Consider the following 22963-nt stretch of genomic DNA (forward strand, 5'->3'; position numbering starts at 1 on the left):
AAGAAGTTGGACCCAAGAAGGAACACACCAAGGCACATCATAATTACATTAGCCAAGATTAAAGATAATGAGAGAATCTTAAAAGCAGCAAGAGAAAAGGAGACAGTTACCTACAAAGGAGTTCCCTCAAGACTATCAGCTGATTTCTAAAAAAAAAAAAAACAACTATGCAGGCAAGAAGGAGCTGGAAAGAAGTGTTCAAAGTGATGAAAGGCAAGGGCCTACATCCAAGATGACTCTATCCAGCAAAGCTTTCATTTAGAATGGAAGGGCAGATAAAGTGCTTCTCAGATAAGGTCAAGTTCAAGGAGTTCATCATCACCATGCCCTTACTATTATGCAAAAGGCTAAAGGGGCTTATCTAAGAAAAAGAAGATGATCAAAAACATGAGCAGTAAAATGACAAACTCACAACTATCAACAACTGAACCTAAAAAACAAAACAAAAACAAACTAAGCAAACAACTGGAATAGGTACAGAGTCACGGAAATGGAGATCACATAGAGGTTATCTGTGGGGAATGGGAGAAGCGAGAATGGGGGAAAGGTACAGGGAATAAGAAGCATAAATGGTAGATACAAAATAGACAGGGGGAGGGTAAGAATAGAATAAGAAATGGAGAAGCCAAAGAACTGGTATGTACGACCCATGAACATGAACTAAGGGAGGAGTGCTTTTGGGAGGGGGCTACGGGGCGGAGGGGGATAATGGGGAGAAAAAAAATGGGACAACTGTAATAGTATAATAAATAAAATGTATTGGAAAACCCTCCAAAACAAAAGGTGTCAGCAGGACCTAGTCCTCGTCCCTTGCGGCTGCTGGTGCTCGCCAGCAGTCAGTCCGTGGCAGCGCCGACTCGCGCATGGATATCGCTCCAGTCTCTGCCTCCTTTCTCTCTCCGCCACGTTTCCTCTGCGTCTCCGTGTCTTTGCCTCTTCTCCTCAGGCCTGTGGACTTGGGGTCCACCCTCAGGGCTTCATTTTAACTTAAGTACAGCTGCGTAGACCCTGTTTCTAAGTATGTTTTTCACAGGTTCATTTCTAGGTTCTGGGTGGACGTGAATATTTTTGGTACAACCCACGGCACCTTTTCTTGCGGCCAGCAGGGTCCCTTCCTCTGCGTCAGTTAGAAGTGAGTCACTAAGGCCAGTCCCCAGGGAAGGGGAGGGAGTTAGACTCTATCTCTGGGCCAGTGTCAGAAAACCTGAGGTCCCATTTTAAACCACCACATTTGTATGGTTATAAATAGTCTTTGCCCAGCCACCAATGAAATACTCTTTTCTTTTTAGGTTTATATATGTGTGTGTGTGTATAAAACAAATTTTTAAGGGGCCTAAGTAGAAACAGACCCTCAGGTTTTAGTTAGTTCTTGGCAAAAGCTAATAGAGATTCACTTGTAAAAGTCTGCGTTGTCTTCTGAGGATGGCACAGAGTAGGGCAGTCCATTCTTTTATTTTCTTGTCAAAAGGCCGATCTGTCTTTTTGGGTCTGTGACTTACCAAGGTCTTGGGTATCCTCGTGGCTAGTGCCTGCTTCGTAGCCACACGGAGGCCCTGGATGCACGTGATGGAAAAACTGCCTAATAGCTGATGTGCTTGGAGAAAGAAGCGAGAAGATCCCGAGTTGCTTCGCAGCACTTCATCCAGGGAGTGCCCAGCTTCCTGCTATTGTGTTCATTTCTGCTGCCACAAGTCGGAACGAGCTTCAATTTCTGTATTTTTGTTTCTGACATTCTTGCTAGGCTGGGGTTTTTTGCAGCCATTTATCTGATGTTGAAATTTAGCTTTTTCATTTATTGTTAAAATACATAAATTAATAGTGCAGTGGTGCAAAGAAAATCATTTGAGTAACATTTCGTGTGTAATGGAAATGCAGTTGCTGTATCATTCCTGGAGGGAAGCAACTGACCTGAAAACGAAAGATTTGCTGAGTGGAGGAGAGGGGATGCTGATGATACATTAACTGTTTTGTATCCAGGAGAGAGAAGCTGGCAGAGGCGGCCAGGAAGGTGGAGGGAGGACAGGCGGCCGTTCACCTTGCCTTAGCCCCTCACCTGTGTGACCTGGGCCCGCATGGAGGTGACTTCAGTGAGCTTCCAGGTTTCTCCCCTCTTGCCCAGTAACTTGGGGCATGAGGAGACTGTCCAGCTCAGTATTTGAGGGTGTGAGGGGTTTCCTGTTGGAAATGACTGGGTGGTGACTGAGAATTGCTGAGAGCGTTCATGTCTTCGGCTCTTGGCAGTTTGGGACCTGGGCTGGGGGCAGCGGCGTTAATGTCTATGACTGACTTTTTCTCTAAGATTCAGCCTCTTGAAAAGGAAGTGACTAACGTGAAGAAGTTTGGGGCTAAAAAATTTTGGTCATTTGCAAAGTGCATAATTTTCAAAGTGTGTTCACACGTAAGAGCACATTTAATTTCTCAAAGTGCCTGACTGGGAGACAGGCATCTCTTCTCAGTGAAGGGGAAGACTGCACCCTGAGAGGTCACCTGCTGGCCTCAGGCAGGTGGCCGGCAGCGGCCGGGCCCAGGCCGCTGGCAGGACACAGCTCTCAGAGTGTTCCAGTTTCTGCTCTCCAGGTCAGCTTTTCTTGTGCGCCTGAGAAGGAGTGATTTTCTTCTGCAGAGGTGTTTGTTTTTTGAGGACCAGAGTGGACTTGTGCAGATAAATGTAGTTTCTTGGATTTTTATCACCTTTCATCCCTGTGATTGATTGAAGAATCAAAGGTTCTAGAAAAGCGGTTCTGTTTTTATTCCCATCAGTTTTCTGTGTTCAGTTCTGTCTGTGTGTTCAGTAGTCCCCTGGGCGCCGGGCTTGTGCCCAGGTGCGGAGCAGGCTGTGTCTGTTGCCTGCGCATTTCCAGTGAGTGCCGGGGAGAGAGCAGTGCACAGGTCAGTTAGGGTCCGTTGTCCACAGAGTAGTCACTCCAGCTGTTTGGAGCAGAAGGGGTTTTCCGCAGGGAAGCGAGTGCCAGTGCAGCGGTGGGGAGGGCCTGGAGGAGCAGTGGTGCCGGATGCCTCACCAGGGCAGGGTCGGCCCGGATGCCGAACCAGGAGGCGGCTGCTGCGGCCTTTGCTCAGAGACAGGGCCACCACACTCCCGGCTCCATTCTGCACCCCCAGAGCCCTAGCCCTGCTCAGCACTCCAGTCTCAAATGGATGTATCTGATTGGATCTCAGTCCCTCTGGGACTGAGTCTGGAAAATGTACTTTTTTGCTTTCAAGCCTCCTCAGGAAGGCACTAAAAGTTGTGTGCCTCAGTCATGGCGGACCTGATCTGGGTCCTCCAGCAGGCAGGCAGGGAGGGGGTGTCCCAGTTCATACAGGGTCTTTTAGGCCATTTAAGGGGTTTGGACGTGAGTTGGAGGACAGTGGAGTCATCACAGGATTTAAGCTGTGGATCACGGTCATCAGTTCAGATCTAGGGGTTCGGAAGGCAGGCCTTGGCTCCTGGGCAGCATCCTTGGGGTGAGGAGCAGGGCAGAGCGGAAGCAGATCACTCAGGCAGCAAATTATAGGCTGAATTGCTGTAAGAATAGAATGCATTCTGCGAAGTGAGTGGATTGAAGAGACAGCCAGCAGGGGGACTAACAGGGCTGGCTGACAGGTGCCACGTGGAGAGGTGAGGCGGGGCGGGCAGTGGAAAGCAGGTGGAGTGAATCTGTGAAAAGTCTGTGCCTGGGGAAGAGAATGGAGTTCGGAAGATCTGTGGTCTTTTCAGATTGTAAATTCTTTAATTTGCCATCGGATATAGCCTTCAAAGACAGCTCTGTAATTAAAACTTGAGTAATTTAGCCCTCACATTTGAATAAAAAGGTGTTCAGAAAAACGGCAGAAGGCATCACATTTACACAAACGCCCTTTTCTGCACTGTCTCCGAATTGCATCCCTTCCCCTCCCCGTACAGCCTCCCCAGGGGAACGGGCCTGGGTCTGCTGCCGGACCTCAGAAGGAAACTCGGGACAGCTTACTTAAGGCCGATTTGATTTTATAGTACTCCTTGGATTAATTCCACACGGAGGACATTTCCTTGCAGTGGGATTGCTTGTGATGGCGGAATTTGAGCAGACGTGGCTGCGTTTCCTGTGCATTGCTCTCTCGTTCCACAGGGACAGGGACAAAGCCTGCACAGGTACTCGCTCTTGAACTTGGTGTCTCACCACACACAGCCCTTCCATGTGGCGGAGCTGTAAAAGGTGCAGCGGGCACTTTGGGGTCTGCCCCTGAGCTGGTGTCTGTCCTCTCTTCACTCAGAATTCCCTGCCCCTCTGTTCACCTCTGTGCTCGACCCAGGCCTGCAGGGCTACTGTTTGATGTGAAATACATAGATTTCACTCTGCCGCCTTCCTGTTTATTTTCTCTCTGGTGCTGACAGCTGTGTGTGGGGTGTCTGTGACCACTCCTGTGGAAGAACAGGGTGCAGGGTCTGTTGGGAACGCTGGCTGAGCCTCGTGACCTGAGCACTCAGTTCAGTTTTCATTTTGTCTTTAATCCCCAAGGGTCTGTGCACACCTATTCACAGGAAGTCAGGATTCGACCTTCCCACAGCTCAGGATGGAGACATCGTTAGGAGTCCCGTTTGGGAAGGAAGGGATTAAAGCCAAGGAAGGGGCTCCGCCAGGGCTTCTCCCGGGCAGTGCGGTGGGGCTGGTGAGGCTGGAGTCTGCCGCTGTGAGCACCAGCCCACACTGTCACCGCGGCATTTCCTGGCTGGTTGAGGAAGAGCCCGGAATGTTCCTTTGTCTGTCCATTCAGCACTCGACGGCGATTACGGTTGTTTCCGCCTTTTGGCTGTTAGGATGAATTCTGCCGGGAATGTCTGTGGACGAGTTGTTGGGTGGATGTCTGTCTTCGGTTCTTTTGGGTCCGTGCCCAGGACTGGAATCTCTGGGGCCTGTGATCATTCTGTTCAGCTTCTTGAGGAACCACCAGCCTGTTTTCAACAGCGGCTGCACCACTTGGAATTCTCATCTCTCGTTGGCTGTGTGTTCTTTCACCCCCTTGTTGATACTTAATTTCCTTTTCTTTTTTCCTTAACTTGTAGCCATCCTGGTGTTGGTGAAGGGACACCGTCTCATTTTGATCTGATTTCTCTAATGGCTGAGGCTAAGCATCTTCTCTGTGCTCATCTGTCCTGTGCGCACCTTCCTTGAAGAAGTATCCGTCGAAATCCTTGGCCCAGCCCGTTTCTCGTTACTTAGTTTAATGTCACTACTAGAGGATTTGCAGTCCCCGTGTGTGGCTCACACGTTGCTGTGGGATTGCACTGCTCCGGGAAAGTCTGAAGTTGCCGAGGGGCAAGAAGATGCCGCTAATGAACGCCTCATATTTTCCCTTCATTCTTAGTGTCAGCCCCAGGGGTTGAGTTTGTCGTTTTCAGGCTCATCTCCCTGAGGCACTAACAGGACCGTGGCTACAAAGACGTTACCCAGGCCCCTGAGTGAGTGCCAGTGGGTCGAGGGGAGAGGTGGTCCGGGGGTCCTCTTCAGGAAGGCTCACCTGCAGGGCATGTGGATTGTTTTATTAAGCCAGTAGAATACAGCGGTGAAAGTCGCCTCTTCCATAATGCAGTCAGCATCACACCTCAGTGAGCTTCTCAGAAGTTAGTATTTTTAAAATTTAGTCATTTACATCTTACTGAACTTACAGAACATAATTTACTGTAGATTTACTGCTTTGGGAATTCACTGTGAAATGTTGAGTTCCTTTTCTAGGAATCTAATGCAGAAATAATTTGATCAACTATACGTGTTTCCCAGAATAGAATGGCTACAATGAAATTGTATGTGGGAGATTCATCTTGGATCACCTGAGTTTAGTTTCCAGTTACATTCCGGTGGCCCTCGCGAGCCTCCTTGTCTGCTGCCGAGCGTTCCCCGGGGACGGTCCGCACACGCCAGGACGTGCAGCGCACCAGCAGACGGAAACCAACCGGGTCGTCTAAGAGCAGGCCGTGTCATTCATCTAAAATAGTTTCATTTAATGCGGTCGTCCTTTTCTTCCTGTTGAACTCCCCGAAAACCTACAAGTGTTTTCATTATTTTCCTGAAAATAATTCAACAAGATCTACAATAAATAGTAAAACTGCATATAAAAGCTTGATGGCATTTTAGGATCCTTTTCTCATTTACTGAAGTGGAGACCGTATTTTTCCATGGAGGAAGGCAACTAAAATATATTTTCTTTGGGAGAATAAAGTCACATGGGAGACGGCGGTATCTTCAGATATTTCAGAGCGCGGCCAGTTCTGAATCTCCCTAAACGCCCTGATACTTGCAGACTCCAGTGTGGGTGTTTGGGGTGGGGGCCGAGGGGAATGAGTGGAGAAGGGTCAAAAGTCAAATTGCTGTAATTTAGAAATTATTTACCCAGTGGATAACAGGTTTTGAGATATGATCAGTATGTAATCATTTAAGTGTTTCCTTTTTCTGTTTGTTTCAGCTCCGGTGTTCAGAGGGAGGGAAGTTTTGATGTCTAGGCGAGGTGAATTTTAAGTGTACAGTTCATTGGTGTGTAATATAGTCGTGTTGTTGTGTAAAAGATCTCTAGACATTTTTTATCTTGTAACACTGAGACTATGCCCGTCCTCCCCCCCTGGCCCTTGGCAGCTCTCCACCTTTCTGTTTCTGTGATTTTGACGGCTCGTAGCTCCTTGACTGAGTGAAATCCTACAGAATTTCCTTTTGTGACTGGACTGTCCTCAAGGTCATGAGTCACTCCTTTTTAAAGGCTGCATGCTATTCTGTGGTGTGCACACCCTGCTTTTCCGTAGAGGGTCACGGGCTGCTCCCAGCTCTTGGCTCTTGAGCATAGTGCAGCTGGAAAACACGGGGATGCAGGTGTCCCTTCACGGTCTTGCTGTGAGTTCTTTCAGCTGTATCCCCAGGAGTGAGAAAGCTGGATCGTATGGCCACCTTTTGTTGTTTTAATTGAACGTGTGCAGGCCTTTTCCCAGAGCAGCAGGAGCTGCACGCCCTGGAACCCTGTGGCCCCGCAGGTTCTCTTCTCTGTGCTGCTCCTGTAGGGGGGAAAATGTGTAAATGTGTATAGTGCTGGCATAGAACATCCATGAACACCCCTCTGGATGGTCTCTCCGTGAGAGGTCAGTCATACGGGGTATTATCACTGTGAGCCTCGTCTGTTGTACCAGGAAGTGTTCTGCGCTCAGATCTCACCAAAATAAATGCCGAAGTCGTCTGGTTAGATTTCATTCCTGGGGTCTAACCACCTTTCTTCAAAAACGGTTCAGGCCAAAGAAAGTGAGGGCTGGGCAGAGAGGGCCAGGAGGACCCCAGAGGCCCAGAAGGGGGAGGTGGCGTGTGTGTCATCGTCACCCTTAACCAGGGAAGGGACAGAAGTGTGTCTGCGGGTCATGGGCAGCACACCCAGTGTGCGGCATTGTACGATCTCTGTTGGACGAGACGCAGTGAGGAACTTCCCCTGGCCCTGTACGCACTGCGTCCACAAATCAGCACTCACCAGTGTGATGCGCTCTGGTACGTCGTATTCTAGTCCCCTCGTCTGGTTTGCTTGCTTTTGGCCCTGGATGGATGGGTGCGGTCCACTAGATTGTTGTGCTATGTGGGGTTTAGATCCAGTTTGGCAAGTAGTGATGGAGAGCTCACTGCCCGAGCCGGCCTGCTGGGACTCAGGTCTGGCTTTGCCTGTTTGCTGTTGAGAGAGGCACGTGACCTTGAGCTTCCTAAGCAGCCTGCGCTTCGGTGTCCTGGCCCCTCAGATGAGTGATACCCGGGCCCTCCTCCGAGAGCTGGTTTGCCACCCTCAGCAGAGCACCTGCTGTGAAGTGGGTCCTCCTCGGTGTGTGCAGGCTGCTGGTCACACTCACCTGCACGCTCACTTTTCACCTTTTTTACAGTGTTATCCTGAGTCCCGTGTTGCCTTTTCCCTCCTCTGTCAGCGGCATCCCCAACTTGGTGAAACTGTGTGTGAACGCTCCGCTCCGGGAGCCTGTAGACTCTGTGGACAGAAGGAAGAGGCCCGAGAGTAAAAGGACTCGGGACACTGTGCTGGTGGCGTGCTCACCAAGGCCCCGTCTCTTTGCTCTGTGAGCCAGCCTGGAATTCAGAGTTTGACTTGTGATTGAGGATGTGACTGTGCCCAGGCTCCCCTCCCCAGAGAAAGGCCAGAGCCCCCACTTCAGCCAGGCAGGGCTGGGCCTCGCACGCAGGAGCAGCCTGTCTAGGAGCTAAGGCCCAGCCTGGGGCCCGGGCTTCCCTTCCGACATGTGCGGGTTTGGGGGGAGGGCCGCTCCCTTCCTTCTCCCTCCTCAGCTCCCCCAGGTACATCTTACTGGGGCTCCTCTGAGTGCTTAGGTTCTGGGTGTTCATTCTGTGTTTGTCTTCCTCGCAGGCGATTTTGGTGAATAATATCACCGCAGGCGAGAGGCTCATCAGAACCCTGCAAGGTGAGCTCCCCCCCCTCTTCACACCAGACATCGGGCCTTTAAGGACGGAACCCGCCTTTCCTCTCATCCTTCCCTAGAGTTTCTCATCCTGGTGTAACGACGGGCGTGATTACAAGTGATGAAATAGTCTTCAATTCATTCTTTTTGTCTAACTATATTTTCTTAAAGAGCTTTTTCTTTTAAAATGTTAGTGAATTGCAGGCTGTTCTGTACAGAAGAAGTTTTTGATCTGTTGGGGAAAAAATACGTATCTCCCTACACACATATCTATGGTATTTTTGTGACTGGTTTTATGTGTGTGTATGTGTGTATAGCTAGCATATATACAGGGTGGGACAAAAGTAGGTTTACAGTTTTAAGTATGGAAAATAATACAATAATTAATAAATAATACAAGAACAAACTATGTTCCGCCCACTCACAGTTGCAAACCTACTTAGCCCCATGCTGTAGTTCGATCGGGCAGTGCTGGTCTAGATTCTAAGAATATTAATAGGGAGGTGCAGGCTCACACCAAGTTCAGGGGGTTACTTGGCTGCGGGGTCTTCTCAGAGCTGATGTTCCTGGTCAGATCTCAAGAAGGGAAGACGGCCTGCTGCCTGTCCTGTACGGTCACCTGCTGCTTAACGACCAATACAGTTTGGGAAATGTGTTGTTAGCTGATTTTGTCATTGTACAAGAAGCATGTGGAGAGCGTGTACCCAGATGGTGTGGCCTGCTGCACTCCAAGGCTGCGTCATACGTATTGGTCCATCGCTGACCAAAAAGAAACCTTGTTAGGCAGAGCATGACCATGCTTAGTGTTTTCAAACAGCTGCATTACATACAGTGAACAACACATATTTAAAGTGCAGAGCTGGACAAGTTTCGATGTAAGCGTGCATGTCAAGAACCCCCACCAAAATCAGCACAGTGAGCACATCCGTCACCCCCAGAAGTTCCTTCATTCCCCTTGGTCCTCCTCCCCAGGGAGCCTCTGATCTGCGGCATTAGGGTAGCCTGCATTTTTTAGTTTCACGTACATGGAATGGGACAGTATGTGTCCCTTTTTGTCTGGCGTCTTCCACTAGGTGTGCTCTGAAATTCGTGCCTGCCGACGTGGGTGGCAGTGCACGCCTCCTCACTGCGGGACAGCGTTCCGCGGCCCCCTGCTCAGTTTGCCTGTGGAATTTTTGCGTAAGGTTAGGTTTATTGAACTGTAACTTACACACAGTAGTTCTGACAAATGCAGAGTCCCCTAGACCCCCACTGTCCCAGCCAAGACAGCCCATGCGTCTGCGACTCCAAGAAGTCCCCCCAGCCTTTTGTGGTCAGTGCCCGCGCCCACCGCAGCCTCAGGCACCCACTGAGCAGTTTTCCACCCCACCCCATCCCTGTTTTGTCTTTTCGAGGTCATACGTAAATGCTTTCGAGATGGATCTGTTTTCACGGACTCCTTCACTTCATTTGTTCCCCCCCAGAGAGCCTTGCAGGGCTAGAGTTGCAGAGACAAGTCTTGGGGACCTCGGGGCTTCCCAGGGCTGTGCTCTGGGCCCTGGCTGCACCGCCTGCCCGCTCTGGTATCACCTCTGTGGCAGCTTGTCCCTCCACCCTCAGCTTGACCATTTGCCAGCTGCTGCTTTTTCTTGGTAGAGCTTTTACAAGATTTTTTTCAGTGTTTCTGTAGCACCTCCTCCTTTTTCTTTTTCAGTTCTTATCAGACTTGTAAATATCTATTTAATGTCTCTGTTTCCTACTATGCTGCTCTTATGAGCCAACTTGTCCTGGCAGTGAGGATGGGGCTGAATTTCCTCAAAGAAAGCTGCAGTTTCCCAGATAAGAGGGTTAGATTAAATGACACGGGCCTCCGAGTGTAGCTTGGCTGTGAATAAATGATAGGAAGGGTGCAGGCAGGTAGCCTGGCAGTCAAGGATGGGGGTTTGGGCAGGGGCGCTGCCTCTCTGACCAGGTGTTGAAATCAGTGGGGTACACGGTAGCATGTGTGACCTTGTGGGACAGCTCAGGGTTTATGATGTCTGAAACAGAAAACAGGCGTTTCAAGGGTTGGAGGTCAAAAAGGAGATTTAAGAGCAGAGAGACATTTGGAAAATGAGCCTGGCACAGGCTCCCGTGGGATCGTCGGTCTCACAGGGGCACCGTGGCAACCGGGGTGTCGCGAGTGCGAGGAGGCGTCGTGGTCCCATCCCTTCCTCTCCCTCCTCATTCTCTGGTGTGCTGCCGCCCTTTGTGTTCTGGCTGTGGGCTTTGATGTGTCCGCGGTTGTCCCGAGGGCCATCCTGGTGACTTGTGTGATTTCTTGTCCTCCTCTTGGCTTAGACCAGCTGAAGGCCCTGCAGAAGAATTTCGGCAAGCTGCAGCAGGACGTCCTCCAGTTTCAGAAGAACCAGACCCACCTGGAGAGGAAGTTCTCCTATGACCTGTAAGTGTGCGCGGCACCAAGTGCATGCCCTCGGGAGCCGCTGGGTTTCAGGCCGAGGCCCACAGACGGGGTCCGGCCTGTTACGGAGCACAGAGGGCTGTGGGGGGGGGGGGGTCCAGCCCCTTCCAGGGGCCAGATCCTTCCGAAACAGCGCCTCTTACATTTTATCTGTCAGCAGTGCTTCCGAAAGCCGTAGAAGTGTTCGCCAGTGGGTTCATTGCACAGGACCAATAAGAGGGCTGTTCTCCTCAGCCGGAAATGACTTACTCAGCATACTTTTAAACTTAATGTAATTTAGAACCCTATAAGGCACAGGTGAGCTGGGTAAGTCAGTAAATCTAAAGCCTTTAAAAATGTGTCCCGGAAGTGCCCAGATGTGACCTGAGTCCAACTCCCGGACTGAGAGGCGTGTTAGCGTATATCAGCGGGATATATGACTTTTGTTTTTCTTCAGACTTGGAGTTTCTTTCCAAATTTCCACAGTGAGAATGGAGTTACGTTTAATTTTCCAGCTTTATTGCGGCATGATCAACAGATGTATGTATTTAGGGTATAAAACGTGATATTTTGATATACATTGTGAAATGCCGTTCCCGGTCAAGCTAACCACCCATCCATAATCTCCCACACGCACCTTTTTCTGTGTGTATGGTGAGAACACATTAGTTACTCTCTTACAAATCCCAAGTGTGTAGTACATTGTGCCTAACCGTCATCACCATGCTGTGCATTAGACTCGGCTTAGAGCTGTGACAGCACCTTCAGTCACATACAAAACACTGCAGCTTTACTTATTGGCGTGTTTTTATGATCTAGACAAAGCAAACTTCCAAAGGTTAGCTAAACCCGTAAGTAAGAGAGTAAAGAAACAATTTTGAGGGTAGAGAATGAAGTTGTCGTTGGTGTATTTTTTTTGTTTTCCTCATAAAACCAATATAACCAAAGGTTATTGTAACTGGCCTGACTTTAATACCTGTAACTTTTAAAAAGTTATTATCTTGGATTATTTCCTTCTAAAAAAGACTGAAATCTGGGTTCGGTATGTCATTTGGTACAAATTGCCAAGTTGGCTTCTGAGAAGATTCTGGCCACCTGCGTGGTGCCTGGCAGTGCTCCACCCCTTGTAGGGATTCCGATGTCTTCTGAAAGATTGTCCGCTCACTGTAACATCTTCCCGATCCCTTTAGAACCAAGTACAACTCAAACCAGGAGCCGCCAAATACATAAACACGCAAAGGACACGCGCAGTCAATGCTAAGGAACATACTAAGCAAATGTGTGTGTGGAACCTCATTCAGCTAGGCCAGTGGTTCTGAGCGGGTGGTGTTTTGCCCAAGGAAACTTCTGGCAGACAGTTCTGTTTGCCACAGCCGAGGAGGGTGCACCAGCGTCTAGTGGGTAGAGAGCAGGGATGCTGCTAAGCAGCCTACAGGCGCAGGGCTCCTCCACCAACAAAGTTTTACCTGCTCCACGATCCCAGTACTGCCGAGTTGAGAACCCGGGAGCAAGGCTGGCAATCAGCGAAAACTTTCAGACAAAAATGAGGTGCCCCAGTCTTGTCCGTCTTTGACGCACAGATTTCCCTTCCACTGACTGGATTACAGTAAGCCATTAATTAATGGCCTCACTTAATATACGTGACCCAGAAGATTGTAGCCGGGAGTCAGCCACGGCCTCGCGACCGGGAGGGCAGCTCCCCTACCCGGGTAGGCGCCTTCAGACGAGCCGTGAACGGCGTTCTGAGCGGGGCTGGCCCTGGGAGCGGGAAGCACCGGTTTTCTCTCGGGCAGTTGATGGGTTGAAAACTCTGGCCGAGCACATGTGGTTGTGTCCAAAGCCCTGAACCAGAATCCAGGTGCTTCCCAGGGATGATGTTCATGGAATGTTGAAAGCAGGAAAGAGTTAGTTGTTCTTAACTTTCTTTGGATTGTAGACCCTTGGTGAGGATCTGATAAGAGGTGGGACCGCCTGGGTTTGTAGCTTTATAAACGGATGTGTACACAAGGTTGTGTGTCAGGGTCCCACAAATTGAACACACAACTTTGTGTGTCCGTTTGTAAACCTGCCCATCCTTCATTAAAACACCCTCTCTGGTCTGAGAGGCAATGTAGAGAATGAAGAAGCTGGTGGAAAGGCCAGGTCTCCTGATGAACAAGTTGGTGCTCTGACTTCGAATATGAGAGTCAGCGCGCCTTCCCCACTTCTTACACCCACCCTGTGGCACCTAGGGGTGGTGTGTGAGGCGAACGGCCACCGTCTCATCCCCGTGCCCTGGGGCGGTAGAGTTGGTGGATGTAACCAGCAGCACTCTGACAGTAGCCTGCTGGGTAATCAGGTCAGCCACCTTCGTAGGTTCCCGTACTGAGCATGTTCTGTTCACAGTCTTCTGACTGTGCCTTGTACCGGTTAGGGTAACCTTTGGTGGCCACGTCTTGTACGTGTCCACGGCTTAGCTCCAGTTAACACTGGAACATTTACTGTGAGCATGTAAGAAGGAGTCAGCCTGAAGCCTCCAGGAAGTAACTGCACGGTTTGCACCACCTGTGCCTCAGACTTTGAGCTCCGTTCTGAGGTTGTTCCCCTCGTTGCTGTCCAGCTGGAATTCAGAAAGCTGATCTTAATCTGCAGGGCGGGGGGGGGAGAGAGCCTCTTCGTACTAGATTCTGGCAGGGCTGAGAGCAGGTGAAAACAGTGCTTCCCGTTTGTAGGTTTAAAGGTCTGAGAGCTGCCCTGCACCTGCTCCTTGGCTGATCCTGAGCTCCTGTGAAATTGTTGGGGAACAAAGGAATTAAGACACGTCTAGTTCTTTAGTGTGCAGATGCCTCTCTTTTTGTTCGTCATGCTGAAGCCACTGGGCACTCACTACTCTACCACCTGGGGCTTGCATGTGTGTGAGAATTTTATTTAAATGAATTTTTCACCAAGTCTTCTCTTGATCTACAAGCTGTGTGAGGTCAGGAACTCTGACTTTCATCATTTCTAAAGTACCTGATGCCCCTCTGTGTGTGTGGCACGTTGAGGTCCAGTAAGTCCTTTGAACTGTCAGGTACATTCCAAGAGTTAGCTGTTGAGGGCGCTGACACTTGACCCTGAAAGGCGTGTGGCTCAGGGGTGGCTGAGTGGTAGGGAAACAAGTCTGGCTTCTGGTTTCAGCTTTCTCTCTCTCTCTCCCTCCCTCCCTTCAACCCCCCGTCACCTCTTAGCTTCCTTATTTGTACACGTGGGCAGTTCTCTCAATTACTGTATGACTGGCACTTGAGGTAACTCTTAAAATAAGTTCTAGGCAGGAAGCCAAGTGACACCTCGGAGCGCCAGTCGGTGCGGCCGGGAGCTCAGGCTGGACTGGAGCGCAGGTGCCGCGGGCAGTTCTCCCGCCCCGGCCGGGCCTCTTCCCACTCGGTTCAGCTGTTTTATGTTTCAAAATGAAGTGAATTTTTTGAATGTTAGACTTATTGCTAAGGTAGCACAGGGAGTCCCTGTGTGTCCCGCAGCCAGCGTCCCCTGTTGCCGACACTTTGCGTCTCAGTGTGGTGTACTTGTCACAGTTAATCCACCGATGTAGGCACGTCTTATCAGCTGAAGTTCACACCGCATCCAGATTTCCTCAGTGTTTCCCTGATGTCCCCCCTGCCCCAGGATCCCCTCCGTGACCCCGCGTTGCATGTACTCGTCAGGCCTCCTCCGGCTCCTCTCGGCTCTGACCGTTTCTCAGACTTTTTTTTTTCTGAACGATCCTGATAGTTTTGAGGCCCACTGGTCAGTTATTTCGTAGAATGTCCTTCAGTTGGGGTCTTTCTGATGTTTTTCTTATGGATACACTAGGGCAGCGCCTTCTTGCGGGCAAGGCCACAGAGGCAAAGTGGCCTCTGACCGGCTGGCACTCCAGGGACACAGTGTCAGTGTGACCGAGCGCTGTTGGTGTGAATCCTGGTCCCCCGACTGAGGGGTGTTTGTCAGGTTCCTTTGCTCTCCAGTTACCCTGTGTTTTCTCCCTCTGTGCTGTAATCTTTGGAAGAAAGTTGCCGTGCGTAGGCTACACTTAAAGATTGAGGTGTTATGTTCCAGGAGAGAGAGAGAGAGGACCTGGGAGCCGAGCGCTCGGTTGGACGGGGCAGGTAGCACCGTGCTGCCCTGGGGGCAGGTGAGCAGTAGCAGTGTCTTGGGGGTGGGCCCTGCTGGGAAGTCTCCCCCTTCCCAGATTCTCAGGACACGGATCTTAGGGCTTCAGTTAGAGTCACACTGGTCCCTGAAGCTGTGTTTTTGGTTTGCTTTATTAATGCCCCCAGCCAGTTTTTATCTCTGTGTTCAGGTGGGGTAACATCTGTTGTTCTAGCTTCCAGTTCACTGATTGTTTTCTTCGCTGAGTTTTTAAATTTTGGTTTTTGCCTTTTTAAGTTCTGAAGTTTCCATTGATTCCTCTTCAAGGCTTTTGTTTCTTTCCTAAGACTTTGTTTGTTTTCGTTTTTTTGTTTTTTTTTTTTTTTGCTGAGACTGTTCATCTCTTTCACTTGCCTCAATCACGCTTTAAACGCTTGTTGAAATATTTTTCTGGTACCTGCCTCAACCTCTCTGGCAGAGCATTTTGTCATGTGGCGGCTGGTGTTTCCCGATGGTCCCCCCCCCCCCCCCCCCCCCCGTCAGTGTGAGATCTTCCTGGTTCTCCACGTGACAGAGGTCTTTGCTAGAAGCCCTGGCTCTTCACTGCTGTCCTCAGGGAGAAGGGGGGAAATGCTGGTTCCCGGGTACTCGCCACAACACCACTGTGCGGTCCTTCGGCTCCGAGGTCCCCGGCTGGTTTGCCTTCTTCTCTCCACTGTTCAGAATCTTCTGTTTATTTTACGTATAATGGCCTGAGTTTTTAGTTGTGCTTGGTGGGAGGAATAGGGGAAAACACCCCTGCTTCATGTTCCTGGAAGAAGAAATTCACTCAGTTTTGACACCGCTCAGAGTCCACACAGACCTCACAGATTAAGGGGCTCAGTCCTGTAGGACCGCCCCCACCGGCTGCCTCCGCACTAGGGCTCCCCAAAACCCCTCAGGTTCACCAGATCTCTCTACCAGCTTACAGAACTCAGGAAAGTTCTCTTCTTACAAGTTCAGTTTTATTATAAGGAATACAACCCAGGAATAGTGACATGAAATGGTAGAGACTCGTAAGGCAGGGTCTGGGTGAGAGGGGGCAGGAACTTCTGTTGGAGTTGGGGTGTCACCTCTCTGGGACGTAGGTATGTTCACTAACCAGGAAGTTTGCGGAGTGACAGAGTCCAGAGTTTTATCTGAGGTTTTATTACAGCAAGACGACTGTTTCACAGGGTTGCACTCAATCTCCAGTCCCTCCCCTCTAAAAACGTGATTGGTTCCTCTGGCCACCAGCCCCATCCTTGAGCTTTGAAGGTTTAGTGCGTCAGCTCATTAGCATAAACTCAGGGTCTGCAGGGGCTCATCATGAATAACAGAAGCCACTCCCTTTACTCAGGAAACTCCAAGGAGCTCTGTGCCAGTAGCTGGGAACAAAGACTGAATTTTTTACGTGTTTAAAAATGTTTTTTTTCTAACCAGTAAAGTTTACCTGTTTTAGAACCAGGCAATGTATTCTTAGTAAGATTCAATCAACTACAGTGTTCTTGTTCTTTACTAGTCGAAAACACATGTCACCCTGCCTTTCGTATTGTCTTTAGATAAACCACCTGCCCAGCAGAAGGATGAGCGTGTCTCTCGAGGAAGTGGGTTTCCCAGTGACAGCAGGGACGCGGGTGTGTAGGCAGCCTGTAGATATTTGTCCTCTCCTTCTTTTCCCAAAGGAGCCAGTGCATCAACCAGATGAAGGAGCTGAAGGAGCAGTGTGAGGAGCAGATAGAGGAAGTCACCAAAAGGGGGAACGAAGCTGTGGCTTCCAGAGACCTGAATGGAAGAGGGGGACACAGCCCGCAGGTAATTCTGGGTTTTTCTGCCACAGGGTTCCAGACGGCATCTTGTTACGTTACCTGCTGTCCGGTTTGCTCCGTTCTGGGCCCTCGCTAGCAGGTTTGCTTCTCTGAGGCACGCAGGCTGGCCTTGGGGTGCTGGCACTCGGAAGGGGGGTAGGCTGCCCCTGGTCCCAGGCCCGTGCTCCAGGATTTCTGCATTGAAGGCTCACAGCCACCCTGGGAGAGAGTCGCTGTTATTTTCCTGCGCCGAGGGTGCTGGGGCCCATGAAGATGGTTAACAATGCTCCAGCCAGGGTCGCGCCTCCTGGCAGCGGGGAGCCCGTCGGAGCCCATGCCTCGGGCTGCGTCCTGTGTGACGCACAGCCCAGGAGAGTGCTTCTGGGGGATCTTCGTTTTTGTTTTAAAATATAGCAGCTTTATTGAGATGTAATTTTTATACCATAGGATTCACCCATATACTATATGTACGTGTCATTTATTGATTTTTTTAGTATATTCACAAAGTTGTGAAACCATGATTACTATCAACTTTAGAAGATTTCCCCTCTCCCCAAAGATACCCCACACTCATTGCCTCACCTGTCACTTCCCCCAAAGCCCCAGAGCCCTCGACAGCCTTCTCGTCTCCGTGGAGTGGCTCGCTCTGACATTTCGTATCAGTGAACTCAGCATACTACACTCAGGGGCCGTGCTGTGGTAGCTTTATTTTTTATGGCTGAATAATATTCCACTGTATGACTGTATCGTTTTCTCTATTCATTTGTTAGTTGATAGTTATGTGTGTTGTGTCCAGTTTCTGACTGTTGGGAACAGTGTCCCTGTGAACATTCAGGGACACATTTTCCTGTGGCCCTGTTTTCATCTCTCTCAGGTGTAGACCCGGGGGCGGAATTGCTGGGTCACGGTAACTGTTTTTGGGTATCGAGAAACTGGCAGACAATTTTTGGGCCCACTTTACAATCTCACTTAAAAATAATATTTTTTTATTTGTGTATGGTTAGTAGTGTTATCCCATTTCATTTTTATTTTTAGCAATTTGAGTCTATTTTTTAAAAAGATTGTTTATTTATTTTTAGAGAGAAGGGAAAGGAGGGAGAAAAAGAGGGAGAGAAACATCAATGTGTGGTTGCCTCTCACGTGCCCCCTACTGGGGACCTGGCCTACAACCCAGGCGTATGTGCCAACTGGGAATTGAACCTGTGACCTTTTGGTTCACAAGCTGGCGCTCAATCCACTGAGCCACACCAACCAGTGCAGAGTCTGTTCTCTTTTCTTTCCCTGTTAATCTGGCTAAAGATTTTTCAATTTTGTTCATGTTTTCAAAGAACTAACTTAGTTTTATTGATTTTCCCTATTGTTTTTCTATTCCCTATTTAATTAATACCCTTTCTCATCTTTACGATGTCCTTCCCTGAGTTGAGATTAGTTTGCTCTTGTTTTGCCAGTATCTTAAGGGGAGAGATCACATTATTAATTTGAAATCTTTCTTTTTTCTTAATGGAAGCCTGTAAATTTTTCTCAAGTACTTTCTGATTTGCCTGGTGATTTTTTCTGACCAGTTGTTATTTAAGAATGTGTTGCCTAATTTCCACATATTTGTGAATTCTTCAGATTTCATTCTGCTATGATTAATCATTTTATTCCACTGGATTGGACAACATTTTATATGATTTCAGTCATTTAAACTTTGTTGAGGTTTGTTTTGTGGCCGAGCACCTGTCACAGAGAACACAAAGTGCGTATTTCGCTGCCGCTGGGTTGAGTATTCTGTCGCTGTTTGTTTTGTCTGCGAGGTCTGGACTCACCCTCAGATCTTCTGACTTATGCCAGGGAGGGGCACAGTCACGGTGGACGCTGGCGTTTCTCAGGGTTTCAGTGTCCTCATTCGTCAGAAGGACGTGGTGGTCCATTGCATCGCTCTGGGTCGTTACAAGGCTTCTAGTCACGGAGCCCCCGCCCTGGCCACCCTGTGCTTCTGTTGCAGCTCCACGCAGCCAATGAGACTCAGCCGCGGTTGCAGGAAGCAGGCCTGTCCCAGGCAGAGGGGCCACAAGCGAAAGGAAACATGCCCAGTAACAGCAAGCCCCAGACACCAGCCCCCAGTTCAAAGGCAGCTTTGGACGTGAAGGAAAAGGGTGAGAAAGGTAAGTGAAGCTTGGTCATCACATGTTTGAACCCTCCTTGGAGCCCCATTTGAATAAAAAAACAGTGGCCGCTTAGACCCTCCACCGCGAACAAAAACCCACATCCCAGGGCAGAGAGACTGCTGCTGGAGGGGCCGCAGGTGGCAGGGGTCTCTCTGGACACCTGGAACTGGTGCTGCAGGGCGCTTTGTTCTGCTGCTCTCATCCCGGAAAGTGCGTGCCTCGTTCTGTGGTAGCTGGGTGAAGAAAGGTCTAGGCTGTGCCTTTATTCAGGACGCCAGGGGGACCGTGGGCTCAAGGGGAGGTGGCCGAGTCCTGTACACCTGTCAGCGGCTCCCACATACTTGTCTCAAAAATACGACGGTCAAGTAACCTCAGCAGTACACCTTCCTCCACTTCTAGGTTGCCACTGTAATAGGGATAACTTGGTCTAGATGTTTTTTTCTTAAGCCACTTTTCGCTCCCTCATGGCTCTGAAGAGGAGCCGGAAGTGTAGAGAAGACTGGAGTCTTCTGCCGAGGTCATTAAATAAAGGGCCCAGCTGCCCCAGCCGCCCACAGCCCACCTGGCCCCAGTCCTTGGGAGGGCTCTGGGAGGTGGGTGGCATGAGGGTTTTTGTTTAAATGAAGTGAAGTGCCAGTGAGGTCACAGCTAACAATGTTCTGTGCACAGAGGAGACCAATGACATTCAGGTCGGCAGTGAGGAGGAGCTGCGGAGGGACAGCCTGGGGTTGCCCCCGCGGCCGAACCAAGAGCAGGCTGTGGAGGAAGACAGACGTGCAGGAGGAAGAGCAGGGGAAGACGCTGGAGACCTCGGCCCAACCCCACAGGGGCCAGGCGCCCTGCTGTTGAGCCAGGAGAACCAGGAGGTGGAGGAGCCTGAGCGGGACCAGCTTGTCGTCCTGGATGGGCAAGAGGAGGAGCAGGGGGCCGGCGAAGAAGGTGGGTGAGAGGCGTTGCGGGCCACCCGCTGACTGCTCTCCCGGCTTCTCACTGACATGCGAAGGGTTTCTGGGAAGTTCATTCTCTTTATTCAGTAACCGTGGTCAAGTAGGAGGCAGGAGGGGAGAGTAGTGTGCTTTCTGGCACTTAAGAGTTTTCAGAAATAATATTCGCAGGGAGTGAAGGGGCATTTCAGGTGAAGACCTCCAGGGTGCTTAGTATTGATAAAAGGAAGGAGAGAGGAAGAAAGAGGGGAGGCATGAGGAATTAGGTAGGAAGTCATTTGCAGAAAAGGGACATGTGAATCCCACCTTTCTCATTTGGTTGACTTCTCTCTTTTTTGAAGTGTGGGAAACAGATCAACAATATTCTGGGATGTATTTCGGTTTCTTAAAGATGTGAAAAATTTCAATCCCAGCTGAGCCAGGAACGCTTAAGTAGAAGATAGCTGTGCTCTGGGAATGACCAAGTAACAGAAGTTGGAGAATGCGCCTGTTTGTAGAAGTTATCCTGATTCCATTTAAATCTAATTTTCGCTCAAGTTTCTCTTTCTGAAGAATGTTTTCTCAGTTCAAGAACTGAGCCCTGGCCACTGTGGCTCAGTCGGTCGGGGTGTCATCCCGGAACCGGAAGGCTTCGGGTCCGACTCCCGGTCAGGGCACATACTTAGGTTGCAGGTTGATCCTGGGCACGGGCGTGCGTGACCCCCAGTCCTGACCTGTATTATCCCCGGTCTGGGCACGCGTAGGAAACAACCAGGTGATGCTTCTCTCTCTCCTTTCCCTCTCTCTCTAAAAAGCAATGAAAATAAAATGTCCTCCGGTGGTGATAAAAAAAAATTTACTAAAAAAATATTGAAAAAAACCCCTCAAGCGGCTGATTCGGTGGCAGACTGCTGTCATACCACTCAGCGGCTGGTCACAAAGGCAGCTGGTGACACAGCGTACCAGCCAGCAGGGCTGCAATGCCGCAGGGCTGCGCCGTGTTCTGGGCACAGTTGCAGTGTGGTCTGCTTTGCAGAATAAAGCTGCAGGGCACACAGGCCTAGCTTCGTTTCCGCTTCAGGCAGTAAGTGCAGAGAAGTATAACTAGAGCTGACTTTTCCAGCATGCCTTAAAAAAAGGTTTTATTTATATTACGAACAAATATAACATGTTTACATCCAACCCTGTGGCTCTGTCTGTTGAGTGTATTTCGTCCTTTTCTGGCCGCTGGTCTCTCCAGGGACGACTGCATGACGGATGACCCGGTTCCGTGCATACGATGCAAAGTCGCGTCCTTTGGCTCACAGCGGCCGCTCGTTTCCTTCTTTTGGAGCAGTGAGCTGTGCTAAGGAGATGCCATTATAAACCAGGAACCTGTTGTTTCCAAAAACAGTACTGTCTTCTTCTAACCTCAACTTAGAAGAATTTGTCTCTTTAAAAAACCTGGGATTTCGATTCAGCTAGCTAGGTGTCCCGTTTTCTGTGGACTCTGAGTTGAAGTGGACGTACGTACGCAGAGACCTTCCACGTGCTCTGTACTAGCAGCAAATACACGAGTCCTGTCAGTTCTGAGATGCAGACAAAAGATCTGACTGCAGCCACAGCCAAGATAACCCCAGGGTCTGGGCTCTGGTGCTTCTGTGGCGTCAAGAGAGAAATGACATAGTTCATCGTGCTTTACGTGGCTGCACTAACTTTACAGGGAGAAACCAGCCCAAAATGGGAAGAGTCGATGACTACAACATGGATGAAAATGAGGCCGAATCGGAGACAGACAAGCAGGCAGCCCTTGCAGGGAACGACAGAAACGTAAATGGTAACAACCGTGGCGATGGGGGTGGGAGCGCCTCCTGCTGGGTGCAGTTGTAATGGGGAACTTGGTGGCCCTCCACTTTTGGAGTGACTCCACAAGGAATCCCAACAGTAGCCTGGTAAGTGAGCATCGCGTGGAGGCCTTCTTTTCTTCAGAAGCCTTTGACTCTGGGGCAGCGGAGGGAGGCGCAGGGTTCAGGAGCCTGGGGTGAAGACGTCCCCCTGTTCAGTGGGGCTCAGGCCCTCCGGAGGGAGTCAGTTGGAGGACGGTTTTAGTGACATTTAGGGATTTTCCAACAAAATGGCCAGGTCACCATGTGATCACTCTGGAGTACCAATCAAAAAGTCCTAATAAATATGCACGGAGCTCCAGGCAACTTCCTGTATTAACACTTTGTATCACTATGATTTTGCCTTTTGGAAGAGTCCAGGCCAGTGGGATGTATCAGATTCTGGATTTGTCTTTTGTTGTGATTGGATTCAGGTTGGACATTTTTGCAGCTGCAGTGTGTCCCTCTTGCTTTACACCAGGCAGCATGTGCTGGCAGTTGATAGCTTGGTTAGGGGCTGCCCACCAGGTCTTCCCCTTGCACGGGTCCACTTTCCCATGTAATGTGTCATGTCATCTAGAATGGGATGCACTTTTGGTTTTTATTGAGATTAATTGACATACAGCCCTGGTTAAGTTTAGGATGTATAAGGTAATGATTTGACTGCTACATACATTGTGAAATGGTCACCACAGTAAGTTTAGTCAGCACCCATCATCTCGCAAGGATACAAAAGTCTGTTTCCTTGCAATGAGGATGCTTAGGGTGCACTTTTTAAGTACACGTGTGTGGTAAGGCGAGTTGCTGACTTCCATCACCATGCACAACACACCCCCTTACAGGGGGGCTTCGACATGGCACAGCTTTGCCATCCACCAAAAACCCTCGTCTGATGGTGACGTCCTGATTCTGTCACGTTCACGTGTATTAGCCGTCATTCTCTAAGGACCCTCTGGCCTCAGCACACACACACACCGGTTTATTATTGCTGTGAACTTAGGGATTCCTTTAACATTCTTATTTTTTCTATCAGATTCTTGGTGTTTTAATTTGGTTTTAAGAGTGCTGTATATGCAAGAGAGATTGTTCCTCCTTTGTGGAGGAAAATGCAAATACTTCCTCCTAGTCTGTCTTGATTTTGTCTGTGGTGTATTTTGCCATGGTTTTTAAAAATTTTTATCCTCATTTGCATAGTACCTCAGCTCTTCAATAGCATGTTTTCTACGTGGTTATGGTCTCAGAGCCGGTTACCACATGTTTATG

General features: G+C 49.6%; 1 protein-coding gene across 2 annotated transcripts in view; it reads left to right on the forward strand.

Annotated features, from left to right (window-relative positions):
• Nucleotides 1–22963, forward strand: part of GOLM1 (golgi membrane protein 1) — a 44065-nt gene that overhangs the window by 20111 nt on the left and 991 nt on the right. For both annotated transcript variants that reach the window (XM_053656242.1, XM_053656241.1), the window contains 6 exons: nucleotides 8368–8422; nucleotides 10739–10841; nucleotides 16643–16772; nucleotides 18753–18912; nucleotides 19585–19854; nucleotides 21541–21654. In XM_053656242.1, the coding sequence (XP_053512217.1) occupies nucleotides 8368–8422; nucleotides 10739–10841; nucleotides 16643–16772; nucleotides 18753–18912; nucleotides 19585–19854; nucleotides 21541–21654 (832 nt within the window). The remainder of the gene's footprint in view (nucleotides 1–8367; nucleotides 8423–10738; nucleotides 10842–16642; nucleotides 16773–18752; nucleotides 18913–19584; nucleotides 19855–21540; nucleotides 21655–22963) is intronic.

Source organism: Artibeus jamaicensis, unplaced genomic scaffold (assembly GCF_021234435.1).
Source record: "Artibeus jamaicensis isolate MK-2021 breed Jamaican fruit bat unplaced genomic scaffold, CSHL_Jam_final scaffold_1964, whole genome shotgun sequence".
Taxonomy (NCBI): domain Eukaryota; kingdom Metazoa; phylum Chordata; class Mammalia; order Chiroptera; family Phyllostomidae; genus Artibeus; species Artibeus jamaicensis.